A 14607-nucleotide genomic window follows, 5' to 3' on the forward strand; every position below is an offset into this window, starting at 1 on the left:
GTGCTTGGCATATGGTAAGCATTTAGCAAGTACCACAGTCATTATCATCAACCCATGTTTCCAGACTCCCACATCTACTGTTTCCTCTAGACCTCACTGCCTCCATGTTCCTGAGCTAAACATTGGACAGCAAAGACTGGGTAAGGCACAAGGACTCAAGAGAATGAATCTTGTTTTTTAATCAGTCTGGGCAGAGGCAGCTCTCATAGAGCTGTGGCAATAGTAACAGGGTCCCTAGGGGTGACTATTGATGCCTGCTAACTTGTTCTGATCTCCCCACTTCTAGACTGTGAGTGTTTTGTGGGCAGGGATTGTCTATTTGTTGCTAAACTGTCCTTCCAAGCACTTGGTACAGTATTCTGCACACAGTAAGTGCTCAGTAAATACAACTGAATGAATGACAGGGGCCGTGTCTGACCCGCTGTGTCTACCCCGGGGCTTAGTCCACAGGAAGCGCTGAGAGAAAGGCGAGCACGCGGGGCTGAATGGGAATGGCATGCCATCCAGCACGTGCCACGGCCCCAGCTCTGGCCAAGGTGTGGCCACGCTCCTGTCGGGCTCTGGCTGACTTCCGGGTGGGCTGTGCCTTGCCCAGCTCCCCGGAAACCGGCTCCCGGGACAATTCCTCCTCGACACCTCTTCCCACCACTCCCTCACGCTCCAGGATGCTCGCGACCAGGGGGAGACCCAGTCCAGGCGCCAGTCTCCTAGAACATTGCTCATGGCGGCTTCTGGGCGGGAGGTGGGTGACTTCCATCTGGAGGAGGGGGGCTTCCCCGGGAGCTGAGGGAAGGAAAGGGAGGACAGGAGGAGGGAGGGAAGGAGTGGGAGGGGAAGGGAGGAGGTGGTATTATACAAATAAACCATATTAAATAAATAAATCGTAAATAAATAAATAAACTGTATTTATTAATATGATTAATAATAATAATAATAATAAATACTGAGAAGTTGGGAGATAGTACAGTGTAATAGAAAGAGAATGGGCCTGGGAGTTAGGAGTCCCAGGTTCAAGTCCTGGCTCTGCCTCTGAACTGTTGTGTCTGGTGATCAGGACACATGCGTGGGAGTCGGAGGGCTTGGGTACTTGGTAGGCTCTGCAGCTTGGGCAAATCACTTCATTTCTCTATGCCTCAGTTACTGCATCTGTAAAATGGGGATTATGACTGTGAAGCCCATGTGGGACAGGGACTGTGTCCAATCTCATTAGCTTTGTATTTACCCCAGAGTTTAGTAAGGTGCCTGGCACATAGTAAGCACTTAAATATCACAGAGGAATAATGAAACCCTAGGACAAGACACAACCTCTCTGTACCTCAATTTTCTCATCTGCAAAAAGGGAACTAAATACCTGTTTCTCCCAACTTACACTGTGAGCCCCATGAAGGACAGTGACTGTCTGATCTGTGGTGGACCCATGCCAGCAAATAAGAAGTCCTTAATAAATACCATAATTACTATTATTATTAATAATAACTAGCTTTAAGAGAAAATTACTTTGCTTGGTCTCTTGACAATCATTTGGTGTTCGGAGGAGATCTTGTTTGATGGATGGACCTGGGAGATTGGAAAGGCCGGCAGCTGCAGATCCAGTTCCTGCGCATCTCACAGGATGAGGTAGACACAGTGGATGGAGTGATATAGGCACAGTCTGCATGGTCTTCCACTTGGAACCTGAAGCACATGAAGAGATATGGGCAAGATTAAGTTACTAAAAGGAACCATTTCCAATCTATGTGAGAGTCATAAGTTGGATTAGATAGGCAGGGGGCTTCTCTTTTTTTCCGGAGCTGAGATGAAAGAGAAATCCTGATGAGGAACCCCAGGACATTTTGTTCTTTTTTCTGTCTATCAGGGCAGTCCAGAAAACACCAGCCTCTCTCCCCTCCCTCCTTTCCCCTCTCCCCGCCACCCCCAGGTGATTTTTTTTCCTGGTTTTCCCAACCCAGTCCTGCCCCTGCTAAAGCTTGCTGGTGGAAGAAGGAGCAGACTTGCCCCTCCCCACTGTCCACAAACACGTGCTTCTCTACACAATCAAGCCAGTCTTACCTTTCCGAGTCCAGCTTAGTGCCATTCACCCAGAAGAAATAGCTCTCATTCCTGCGAAGCCCAATCCAACATTCTTTCTTAAACATGAGTTTTCTTAGAGTGGTCTGGAATGAAAACGCCATGATTCAATCCCCAAGCAATGTCAGGCCACATGTCGCTCTCTCTGCCAGGGACATGTGAGGATGGGAGTGGAATGGGGTGACAGGACCCGGAAGAAACCAGAGTGAGGCAGCATGGGCCTGGGAGTCAGATGACCTGGGTTCTAATCCTCGCTCTGCCAACTGTCTGCTGTGTGACCTCAGGCAAATCACTTCTCTGAGCTTCAGTGTCCTCATTTGTAAAACAGGAATTAAGACTGACGCCTATGTGGGCAGGGACTGTGTGCACCCTGATTATCCTGTATCTACCATAGTGCTTAATACAGTGCCTGGCACATTGTAAGTGCTTAACAAATACCATTAAAAAAAGGGAGGTTGCCACCTTCCACCTCAGCACAGTAACACTCGGACAAAGCCCTCATCACAGCAAAGGGGGAATCTTAAATAGATCGCTAAAACACTTTTCTGATCTTCTCTGCGCACTCTCTACCCCCTGAGGACGATGCAGACCAGAGAAGAGTTTGCCAGCCAAACAGATGAAAACCCGATATGGGGCACACCCTGGGTTGACATCATTAAGAAGGATGGCAGAACACCCAGATCTGGTCATGTGTCAGCTGGGAAGTGACAGATCTCTAAATAGGAGCTGATATATCACTCGGTTGTCTTCATAGGTTCTTACTCAACATGTGGACCACTGAGGAAATGCCCAGGTTTTCAAGGCCTTACCACCAACTTCGGGAAGGAAAGAGAGATTTTGGGATCTCACTGCTCTTCAAACCCTCCTATTGGGCCAGGGGAAGGAATGTGATTCTGGGAATATAATGGGTTCTAATTATTATTATTATTATTACTATTATTATATTATATATAATAATTTGATAATAATAATTATTATATATATTAAGCACTTACTCTGTATCAAGCACTGTTCTAAGCACTGGGGTAGATATAAGTTAATCAGGTCAGACACAGTCCCTGTCTCTCATAGGCCTCACAGGGTAAGTAGGTGGGAGAACAGGTATTGAATTCTCATTTTACATTTGAGGAAACTGAGGCAAAGAGAAGTGACTTGCCCAATGTCACACAGCAGGCAAATGGTAGAGCCACAATTAGAACCCAAGTTTTCTGCACTTGGAATCTTCTCCCTTTATTCAGCCCTCCCTCAGTCCCACAACACTTATGTACACTTATGTACAATGAGTTTACAGTTCCACAATGATTGTAAGCTCACTGTGGGCAGAGAACATGTCTACCAACCCTGTTATATTGTATTCTCCTAAGCATTAAGTATAGTGCTTTGCACACAATGAGCGCTCAGATTTGATGGATTGGTTCTGATTCCCCGACCTGCACTCTTTCCACTAGGCCATGCTGCTTTCTAATCCTAACTCCATCCATAGCTGGTTAATGTGGACAGAGACTTAGACTTAAGCTCCTTGTAGACAGGAATCATGGTCCACCAACTCTACTGTATTGAATTCTCCCCAGCTCTAATTACTGTGCCCTGCAAAAAGTAAGCATTAAGCACTCAATAAATACCATTAACTGATTAACTGATTGATGTACTTTGCCAAATGCTGCATCCTTGCCCACTTATACTCTTACTGCACTGTCTACCCATGTTGGAACAAGACCAGCAGGGACAAGAGTGTGTGAGAATGGCAATACAAGCCACTAGCACTGGAATCAATTCCTCTGCACAGATTCTTTAGTCCTCGGCTCATCCACCATCCCTGACACAACGGATATGACTTTTGCTGCAAGCAAAGTGTAGGAGAAAAGCAGGGAACAATGTCAAGATTTCTCTACGGAGTTTATAGACTCCGCTCAGACAGGCTCTGACACCTGACATCTGTGGTTCACTGAGGCCCTGACTCTGGCTATGAAACAGTCCCATTGAAGCATACCCCCATCCCCTTGAGACTCTGGACCCTCAGGACTGCACTTGCACTTACTTTCCTCCCTGACTACTTCATCAGCCTCCTTGCTGACCTCCCTGGCTCTCCCTTCTCCAGTCCATACGTCACTCTTCTGCCCAGATCATTTTTCTGAAAAAATCTTTCAGTCCACATTTCCCCATTCCTCAAGAACCTCCAGTGGCTTCTCATCCATCTCCGCATCAAACAGAAACTCCTTACCATAGGCTTACAGTACTATTCATGTCTCTACCTCCCACTTTACCTTGCTGATCTACTGCATCCCAATCTGTACATTTTGCTCCACTAATACCAACCTATTCACTGTACCCCAATTTCATCTCTCTTGCGGCAGGCCCCCCGCCCACATTCTCCCTAGAGCCTGGAGCTACCTAACTCTTGATACTCAATAGTCCGCAACTTTCCCCATCTTCAAAACCCTCCTAAAATCACTACCCTTCCAAGAGGCCTTTCCTGATGTGACCTGTCACACCTTGGCCAGGCAGACAAGCTTAGCTCATTAACACCAGAGGGGCTGGCAGTGAGCAACACGAAGTAAACACATCCCATACCTTCGAGTTTCAAGTGACCGATCGGACCTCCTCAATGAAGCAAGGAGAATTGAGTATCCCCTGTGGCGTGGGGCTCGATTTCCAGGTGATCTGAAAGGCAGCCTGTTACTGGGTGATTTGAAAGGTAGACCCTGGAGACAAACAGCATCTCCTTCCCAGTTCCACCAGCTGGTAGAAATTGGGGACCATACTGGCCACGTAAGTGTATTCCTCCTGGGTGGGAAGTGTTTGTGGGGAGGGACCTAGGTACTTCACCATGCGAGCACAAATCCCATAAAACAAACAAACAAAAAAGAGTAACTAAATAAGCATATTCCTCCCAAAAGGGAAGTTCAATTCACCATGCAGAATAAATCTTGCATGGCTCTCACTCTTCATCAATCGTATGCCGCACCGATACTCAAACCCGTCCCCACACGAGGGTGACACCTGATTAAGCCCTCATTTCCCCATCCACCCTCCCCTCTGCTTTGACTATCAACTTGGCTGTGTACCCCTTAAGCACTTTGATGTTCACCTGAATCACACAGCATCGATGTACATATCCCTAAATTCTTCATTCTGCAGATCATAAGCTCCTTGTGGGTAGGGATCACATCTACCAACTCTGTTGTATTGTGCTTTCCCAAGCACTTTCCCAAACACTCACTCTGTAAGTGCTCAATAAAAATAATTGATTGATTGACTGGGTTCTGGATGCTGCTGACCTTCACCATGACCTCACCAATCTCTCACTTTGCTCATCATATCCCTGCCCTCCTTTACGACTGCTGCTGCAACCTCCCACCCCATCCCCAGCATCACACCCTTTCAGCTCATGTCTACCCAACCCACCCCACACCCCTGATGCCATGCCCTTTCCCTCCAACCTCTCTCAATGTGCCTGAAGAATCCCCACTCCATCATAGGCAAGATCCCCCTCATCCTCTTCCTTATCTTTTCGGGACCTGTTCTTATTCCTGATCCCAGTTCCGGAACCAATCTGTTCCTTCTCACCATCACTGAAACCTGGCTCGCTCAAGACAATACTGCCTCCCCCATCACTCTCTTCCGAGTGGGCTTCACCTTCTCCCAGCCCCTGACTCACTGGAAAAGTGGAAGCATTCAGCCTGCTTCTTGCCCACCAATGCTGTTTTCACCCCCATCCCTCCCTGGCCATCCCCCAAAGCTCACCTCATCCACCAACACCCACTTCGATGACTTGTTGCAGTCACCTCCCAAACTCCTAGTCTCACCTCCCAATTTCTGAACAACTGAGCAATTTCTGACACCTCTCTCAGCCTTCTTCTCTCCTTTTCCTCCCATACACTGATCCTCAGGGACTTCAACCCCCTTGTGGATGATCCTGAAGACCCTCCCCAGCCACCTGCTTCTCCTCAACCTTCAATTCCACCAACCTCCCACTCTACCCCACCTCATAACCATTTGTCATTATACCATTTCTAAACTTACCACTCTCCAACCACAATTTCATAACCAACTTCTCTCCCATACCTTCCGTCCCTGTAAAACTTCCTCTGCTCCCCTACCCTCTTCCATCTCAACTCTAGACCACTACCATCACTTATTCGAACCCATAATGTTTCATAATGTTTCATAATGTTTATGTTGCCAACTTGTACTTCCCAAGCGCTTAGTACAGTGCTCAGGACACAGTAAGTGCTCAATAAATACGATTGATTGATTGATTATGGACTCTTCTCAAACTCCCTTCTCTTGAAATGAAGAAATCTGCACCCTCAACTCCACCCTCTCTGCCATACTCCACTCCTTCTCCTCTCATTCTGCCGCAACCTTACACCCTAGAACACCTGAATAGTACACTTGCTTACCTGGAGCAGTGTAGGTGGAAATACACAAACCAGACCGACTTCAGCTACTTCAAATTCACCCTGATTTACTGTAACTCTGCTCTGTTCTGCTCAGCAACACTATGTCACCCTCACTGACTCTGCTGCCTATTCCTCTCCCACTCCAGACCTTTGCTTCTCCCCTAAAACCTCTACAGGCCCCACTTTCCTCTGCTCTCACCCTGTTGATCCCCCCAGATTCTCCCCCTCACTTCCTCAATTTCCTGCCAGCCCAACATCCATTCATCCTTCTCAGGCATCTCTCAAGAGGAGATCTCTTACCTACTTTCAAATCTACCCCCTCCAGCTGTGCCTCCCAGCCCATCTCACCCTCTAAAAACACTTGCACCAACTTTTCTTCCCTTCCAGACAGCCACCTTCTGATGGCTTCTTCCAGTCAGTCAGTCAGTCATTTGTATTTATTGAGCACTAACTGTGCAGAGCACCGTACTAAGTGCTTGGAAGAGTACAAAATATCAATATTATAGACACATTCCATGCCCACAACAAGCTGTCTACAGTCTTCCCTTCTGACTTAAAACATGCCCTTGTCCCCCAATTTCCAAAAATAACCTTTTCTCAATCCCATGGCTTCCTCAACCTGTTGTTCCATCTCCTGCACCTATTTCTGTCTAAACTCATCTACAGCTGCTGCCGCCACTTTCTCTCCTTCACCTCCCTTCTTGACCCTCAACAATTTGGTCTGCATACTCTTCACTCTATTGACACTGTTCTCTCCAAGGTCACCAGTGACCTCTTTCCTGCCAAACTTAAAGCCCTCCCCTCCATCCTAATCCTCCTTGACCTCTCTGATGCCTGCGAAACTGTGGACAATCCCCTTCTCCTGGAAACACAATCTAACCTTGGTTTCACTGACAGTTCTCTTCTGGTTCTCCTCCTCTAACTGGTCCTTCTTAATCATTTTTGTTGGCTCTTCCTCTGCCTACCAGTCTGTGACTGTGAGGATTCCTTAAAGCTCTGTCCTGGGTCCTCTTCTATTCTACACTTTCTCTTGATGAGTTCATCTGTTCTCACGGCTTCAACTACCACTGCCAGCAATGATCCTCATTATCTACCTCTCCAGCCCTGACTTCTCTCCTCCTCTGCTTTCTCACATGTCCTCCTGCCTCCAGGTCATTTCTACATCGATATCCCACCAGCACCTCAAATTCAGCATGTCCAAACTGAATTACTCATCTTCCCTGGAAGCAACAGTGATTTCAAACCAGCTTGAGCCTCTCCAGTCCATCCATCTACTGCTTGAGTCATTCTTCCACATCATTCTGCACACTTCTCCTTTGTCCATTCCTCTCTGCATCAGCAGAAACTCCTAATCATTGGCTTCCAGACATTCCATATGCAGTCTCCCCACTACTCATTGTCACTCCTCTCCCATTACACTTAACTCACACACTTCATGTTACCATCAAGTCAACCTATCCTCTATGCTTTGCTCTTTTCTCTCTCTCCTCTCCAACCTCTTGCTCATGTCTTCCTCCTCTCTGGAGCTCCCTTCCCCATCACCCCGGCAAACCACTGCTCTCTCCATCTTCAAGGCCCTTTTTCCCACCTCAACTGCTGCCCACCACTCTCATATCCTGAATTTCTCTCTCCCTTCAAATCCATAAGATTATACCCTTCTCCATCCTCAAAGCCCTTCTGGAGGCCTATTTTCATCAGAGGGCTCTTCCCTGATTAATTTCTGACCTCCTCTGCTTAGATTTCACCCCTATTGCCTCTCCAGCACCTATGTGTCATCAAGGCACTTAAATTCTTCCAAGCTCTTGTGAAGCCCTTATCAATCAGTGGAATTTATTGAGTGCAGCAGAGCACTGTAATAAGCGCTTGGGAGAGTAAATCCTCCCTTTCCTCTTCTTCCAAACTACTATAATGTTAATCCAATCACTTCTCCTATCCTGCCTTCTCCTATCCTAGCTGCCTTGCTGACCTCCCTGCCTCCTATCTCTCCCCATTCCAGTCCATACCTCACTCTGCTGCCCAGACCATTTTTCTACAAAATCGCTCAGGCCACGTTTCCCCACTTCTCAAGAACCTCCACTGGTTGCTCATCCACCTCTGCATCAAATGGAAACTTCTCACTATTGGCTTTAAACCACTCAATCTCCTTGCCCCCTCCTACTTCACCTCGCTACTCATCTACTACAACCCAGCGCACTTACTACACTCCTCTAATGCTAACCTTCTCATTGTACTTCGATCTCGTCTATCATGCCACTGACCTCTTGCCCAAGTCTCACCTCTGGTCTGGGATGCCCTCCCTCCTCATATCTGACAGAAAATTACTCTCCCGCTCCTCAAAGCCTTACTGAAAGAACAACTCCTCCAAGGAGGTCTCCCCTGACTATGCCCTCTTCCTTTCAATTCCCTTCTGCGTTATCTTGACTTGCTCCCTTTATTCATCCCCCACCCCAGCCTCACAGCACTTATGCACATATCTGTAATTTATTTATATTAATGTCTTTCTCCCTCTCTAGACTGTAAGCTTGCTGTGGGCAGGGAATGTCTGTTTATTTTGTTATACAGTACTCTCCCAAGTGCTTAGTTCAGTGTTCTGCACACAGCGCTCAACAAATACAGGTGACTAACAGAGTTGGTAGAGATATTCCCTGCCCATTACAGTCTAGAGAATATTCATACCTTGAATATTCTAGTACTCAATCACTAACTCATGTGTGAATACCTTCTCTCTCATCTGATTTTTTGGTCTGTCTCCCATGCTAGATTGTCACTTCCTTGAGAGCAGAACTCTTATTTTACTAATTCTAAGGTACTCACTCAAATACTTAGTGCAGCACACTGCAGAGAAAGTACACAATAAATACTGGTGGAGTTGGGTTCCTTAGAGGCAGTGTCCTATTACAACCCAGCCCACGCACTTCACCCCTTTAATGCCAACTGACTCACTGTATCTCACTACCGACCTCGCACCCGTGACCTGCTTTGGGCCTGGAATGTCCTCCCTGTTCATATCCAACAGACGATTACTCTCCCCCACTTTTAATCCTTATTGAAGGCAAATCTCTGAGGCCTTCCCTGATTAAGCCCACTTTTCCTTTTCTTCCACTCCTTTCTGCATTGCCCTGACTTGCTCCCGTTATTCATCACCCCGCCCAGCCCCACACCACTTATGTAGCTATCCGTAATTTACTTATTTATATTAATTCATTCAATCGTATTTATTGAGCGCTTACTGTGTACAGAGCACTGTACTAAGCGCTTGGGAAGTACAAGTTGGCAACGTATAGAGACAGTCCCTACCCAACAGTGGGCTCACAGTTTAGAAGGGGGAGGCAGAGAAAAAACAAAACATATTAACAAAATAAGTAGAATAAATATGTACAGGTAAAATAAATAAATAAATAGAGTAATAAATACGTACAAATATATATACATATATACAGGTGCTGTGGAGAAGGGAAGGAGGTAAGGCGGGGGGATGGAGACGGGGTGGAGGGGGAGAGGAGGGAGGGGGCTCAGTCTGGGAAGGCCTCCTGGAGGAGGTGAGTTCTCAGTAGGGCCTTGAAGGGAGGAAGAGAGCTAGCTTGGCGGATGTGGGGAGGGAGGGCATTCCAGGCCAGGGGGATGATGTGGGCCGGAGGTCGACGGCAGGACAGACGAGAATGAGGCACAGTGAGGAGATTAGCGGCAGAGGAGCGGAGGGTGCGGGCTGGGCTGTAGAAGGAGAGAAAGGAGGTGAGGTAGGAGGGGGCGAAGTGATGGAGAGCCTTGAAGCCGTGTGAGGAGTTTCTGCCTGATGCGCAGGTTGACTGGTAGCCACTGGAGAGTTTTGAGAAGGGGAGTAACATGCCCAGAGCGTTTCTGGACAAAGACAATCCGGGCAGCGGCGTGAAGTATGGATTAAAGTGGGGAGAGACAGGAGGATGGGAAATCGGAGAGGAGGCTGATACAGTAATGTCTGTCACCCCTTCTATACTGTAAGCTCATTGAGGGCAGAGAGTGTGTCTGTCATATTGTTATATCATCCTCTCCCAACAACTTAGTATGATACTCTCTACACAGTAAGCGCTCAATAAATATGATTGATTGATTGGAAATAACACGGCCTAGCAGTTAGGGCCCCAAATTCTAGTCTCAGTTCTCCCACTGACCTGGTGTGCAAATCACTTAATCACTTCAGGACTTATATGATGATTAAAATGGCCTAAGTAACATGAAGGGTTTATAAAGTCACAGTATCATAATTTCACTCCATCAGGCTCTGGGCTCAGTGTCTTTTCTCTCCCTGACCAATTCCTGCAATTTTTTTGAACGCACTGGAGGTGGAAAAGGAGGCAGACTTTCTGTCCTCAAAGTTTTGCCTTCAAACTCTCCCCATACTGAGCTCTGCCCCAGGCTGACTCTGCACACAATACATGAGGCTCCATAAAGAGAGGGGGAGGTCAGAGGCAAGAGATGTGATGGTGTCCTTACCAGCTCTCTCTCATCTTCAATCACAGCAAGGGATGCTCCCTGAGAGGAGCAGGCCTGTTGTCCCTCCGTCCACTGCCCTTGATCCTCAGAGAGGAAATAGCACTTCCTTTGATGATACTGCCAGGCCTCTGATGGACACGGTTCCGAGGGGCAGATGGGACAGCCAGCTCGCAATCCTAGAAACAAAGGTGCCACAGAAGGGGAATCCAAACCCATGGCAGAAAACAGACAGACAGTGGAGGCTTTTCTTGCCTAGGGGCTTCAACTCTTCTACCTTCTGTGGCTTTTCTGCAATTCTGAGAGCCACCCCATCCGAAGGGCCAGTGTATATATGTATATATGTTTGTACATATTTATTTCTCTATTTATTTATATTTATTTATTTATTTTGCTTGTACATATCTATTCTATTTATTTTGTTAATATGTTTGGTTTTGTTCTCTGTTTCCCCCTTCTAGACTGTGAGCACACTGTTGGGTAGGGACTGTATATGTTGCCAACTTGTACTTCCCAAGTGCTTAGTACAGTGCTCTGCACACAGTAAGTGCTCAATAAATATGATTGATTGATTGAGAGAGGGAAGTGAGGGAGGAGGTGCGGCTAGAAGAAGGGTGGGCGCATGGGCGTGAGAGCAAAGGGACCTCAGTTCTAGTCCCGGCTCTGCCACTTACCAGCTGTGTGGTCTTGGGCAAATCCCCTAACTGCCCCAGGCCTAAGTTTCCTCATCTGCAAAATGGGGACTACCTGTTCTCTCTTCTTCCCCCCTTGGACTGTGAGCGCCCAGTGGGACAGGGACTGTGTCCAACCTGCTTATCTATCCCAGCCTTTAGTACAGTGCTTGGCACATAGTAAGCACTTAAATACCATCCGGGGAAGCTCAGTCTCCAGAGAAGTGGTGTGCCTCAGACTAAAAGGAGATCAACATAACCAGAGCACATCAGAACTTACCTGGATAAAAGGGGAGAATGGAAAAGATTAACAAACAAATCAGAAGACCAATCCATAAGAATGGGTTCCTAAGTTTCTTTTGATTGCTGGAGATGATGGCTGCAAGAAGACAGAGTCAGTTAAGGTAGCTCTCTTAGATTCTGAGCTCCTTGAGGGCCAGGGACGGTGTCCAGTTCCCTGTATATGATGATAAGCGCTTAATGCATACTATTACTACTAATTCCTTTACAATTTAGTTTAGTGAGCATGGCACTGGGTCAAGCTGTGATCTGAGTGCCAGTGTAATGAAGACCCCAAACCTCAAAGAATCAAGCTCAAATAAGACTCACAGTCTTGTGCAATATCTACTACTTATTAAATCTACACAAGATAACGTCCAAGGTGTATTACTCAATTAGATTTATTTAGGCATGGAAAAGAGGAAAGGCCCACTCACAAACTATAAAATACTTGTTGCTAGTTACCACAGAAGGAAGCTGTAGTGACTGGGGTAGGAAAGACTATCAGAACCCTAGTTTTGATTAAGACAGTAAAGCTTGGTTTTTCAATCCTCTAGACTGTGAGCCCGTTGTTGGGTAGGGATTGTCTCTATTTGTTGCCGAATTGTACTTTCCAAGCACTTAGTACAGTGCTCTGCACAAAGTAAGCGCTCAATAAATACGATTGAATGAATGAATGACCTTGCTTTTTTTTTTCTCTATCTGGAGACCGAGCCACGGCTCCCCATCCCTCCCTCCAAACTCGCCCTACCTCCTCCACGCAGAATTAATCTTTATTATTTACTCAACTAATAATAATTTATTTATGATGAAGGCCTAGTGAATAGAACATGGGTTCTAATCCTGCATCTGCAACTTGTCTGCTGGGTGACCTTGGGCAAGTCAATTTAACTTCTCTGTGCCTCAGTTCCTTCATCAGTAAAATGGGGATTAAACTGTAGTTCAGGGACTGTGTCTCACCTGATCAGCTTGTAACTACCCCTGCGCTTGGTACAGTGCCTGGCACACGGTAAGCACTTAAATGCCAGAAATAAATAAATCTAAAGGGAGTGATAAGGAGAGAGTAAGCCCAAGGGAAACAGTCTGGGTTTACTTAAGGGGCCCTTCCCTAACCTGGGCCGGGATTCAATTGTGCAAAACCGGGGAGGAGGGAAAGTCCCAGCCCTCTCCCGGGTTCTAGTGTGCATCTGGCTCAGTGGAAAGAGCACGGGCTTGGGAGTCAGAGGTCGTGAGTTCTAATCTCGACTCTGCCACTTATCGGCTGTATGACCTTGGGCAAGTCATTTAACTTCTCTGTGCCTCAATTACCTCATTTGGAAAATGGGGGTTAAGACTGTGAGCCCCATGTGGGACAACCTGATTACCCTGTATATCCCCCAGCATGTAAAACAGTGCTTGGCACCTAGTAAGTGCACAGCAAATGCCATCATTATTATCATTATCATTATTATTATCTATAACCCCCCCAACACCCCCCACACCCCCGGTTCCCCAGCCTGGCCGGGGGTTTCCTTCCCTCCGATCTCGCCTCTGGGTTCCGCGGGCAGGCCAGACCCCCGGCGGCGGCTGTAGGTCCCGGGCCGCGGGCTGCCTGTCCGGGGACCCGTCCGGTCGGGGGTCGGGGGTCGGTCCGCCGGCTCCTCGCCCTCCCGCGGGCTCCCCCGCCCCCCGGGGCCCCCACCTCTCCCGGCCCGGCCCGGCCTCCCCACCAGCTTCTCGCAGCTCCCTGCCACCAGCCCCCCGACCCCAGGGGCCCCCCGGGCCTCGGAGCCCGGCTGGGCCGGGCCGGGCCGGGCCGGAGGGAGCTCCCGCCGGCCGCGCTCCGCCCCTCTCCGGCAACGGACGGACGGACGGACAGCCCGCCCAACGACCCCGGGCCTCGGAGCCCGGCTGGCCGGGGGGGGGGGGTGTCTCCTACCGGCGATGCCCTTCCCCCAGGCCCCCGCCTGACGGGACTCGCGTTGGTCTTGCATGGGCATGGACGGCCCGGCGGGGCGGGCGGCGGACCGGACGGCGGGCACAGAGGACCGGACGGCGGGCAGCGAGGAGCGGACGGCGGACAGAGGAGGAGGAGGACCGGACGGCGGGCGCCGGGAAGCAGAGACCAGAGCCGCTGCAGGAGCGTAAGTGCGGGCCCCCGCGGCCGCCCTCACTCCAGAAAACGCTGGGGGACGGTCCGGACGGGGCCCGGTGGGCTGCGTCCACTTGCGGGGGCCCGGGTCGGGCCGGGCCGGGGCGGGACTGGGCCGAGCCGAGCCGAGCCGAGCCGGGAGACGGAGCCGCACGGCCCCCGGGCTGGGGGAATTCCGGGACGGGCGGGGCCGAACCGAGCCAAGCCGAGCCGGGAGAGGGATCCCCGCGGACCCCGAGCGGGAGGAATTCCGGGGCGGGGCGGGGAGGGGCGGGGCGGTCCGGGACAGGACGGGACTGGCACCTAGGAACCTTGGAGGGGGGAGGCGGGGCTGGGAGCCCGCCTTCATTGGAGTAACTCACTAGGGCGGCGGGAACGGGATCACACACACACACACACACACACACACACACACACACACACACACACACACACACACACACACACACACACACACACACACACACACACACACACACACACACACACACCCCCCCCCCCCCCCCCATTCATTCCCTCTCTCCCCCTGTCCTTGTCTCCTCCCCCACGGACTGCCGATTCTCGGCCGGGCCGATCAAGGCTCCCGTGA

At 49.3% G+C, this 14607-nt stretch overlaps 1 protein-coding gene across 1 annotated transcript; it reads right to left on the reverse strand.

Moving 5' to 3' along the window:
* Positions 1 to 956: 956 nt before the first annotated feature.
* Positions 957 to 14367, reverse strand: LOC119939043 (C-type lectin domain family 2 member L-like). The gene is made up of 6 exons (XM_038758815.1): positions 14173 to 14367; positions 13806 to 14091; positions 11889 to 11987; positions 10941 to 11116; positions 2050 to 2153; positions 957 to 1674 (listed from the first exon to the last, which is right to left on the reverse strand). Exons 1-6 carry the CDS (start codon positions 14365 to 14367, stop codon positions 1518 to 1520), a joined length of 1017 nt encoding a protein of 338 aa, XP_038614743.1. The 3' UTR covers positions 957 to 1517.
* Between the last annotated feature and the right edge of the window lie 240 nt (positions 14368 to 14607).

The sequence above is a fragment of the Tachyglossus aculeatus genome, chromosome 17, assembly GCF_015852505.1.
Source record: "Tachyglossus aculeatus isolate mTacAcu1 chromosome 17, mTacAcu1.pri, whole genome shotgun sequence".
Lineage (NCBI taxonomy): Eukaryota > Metazoa > Chordata > Mammalia > Monotremata > Tachyglossidae > Tachyglossus > Tachyglossus aculeatus.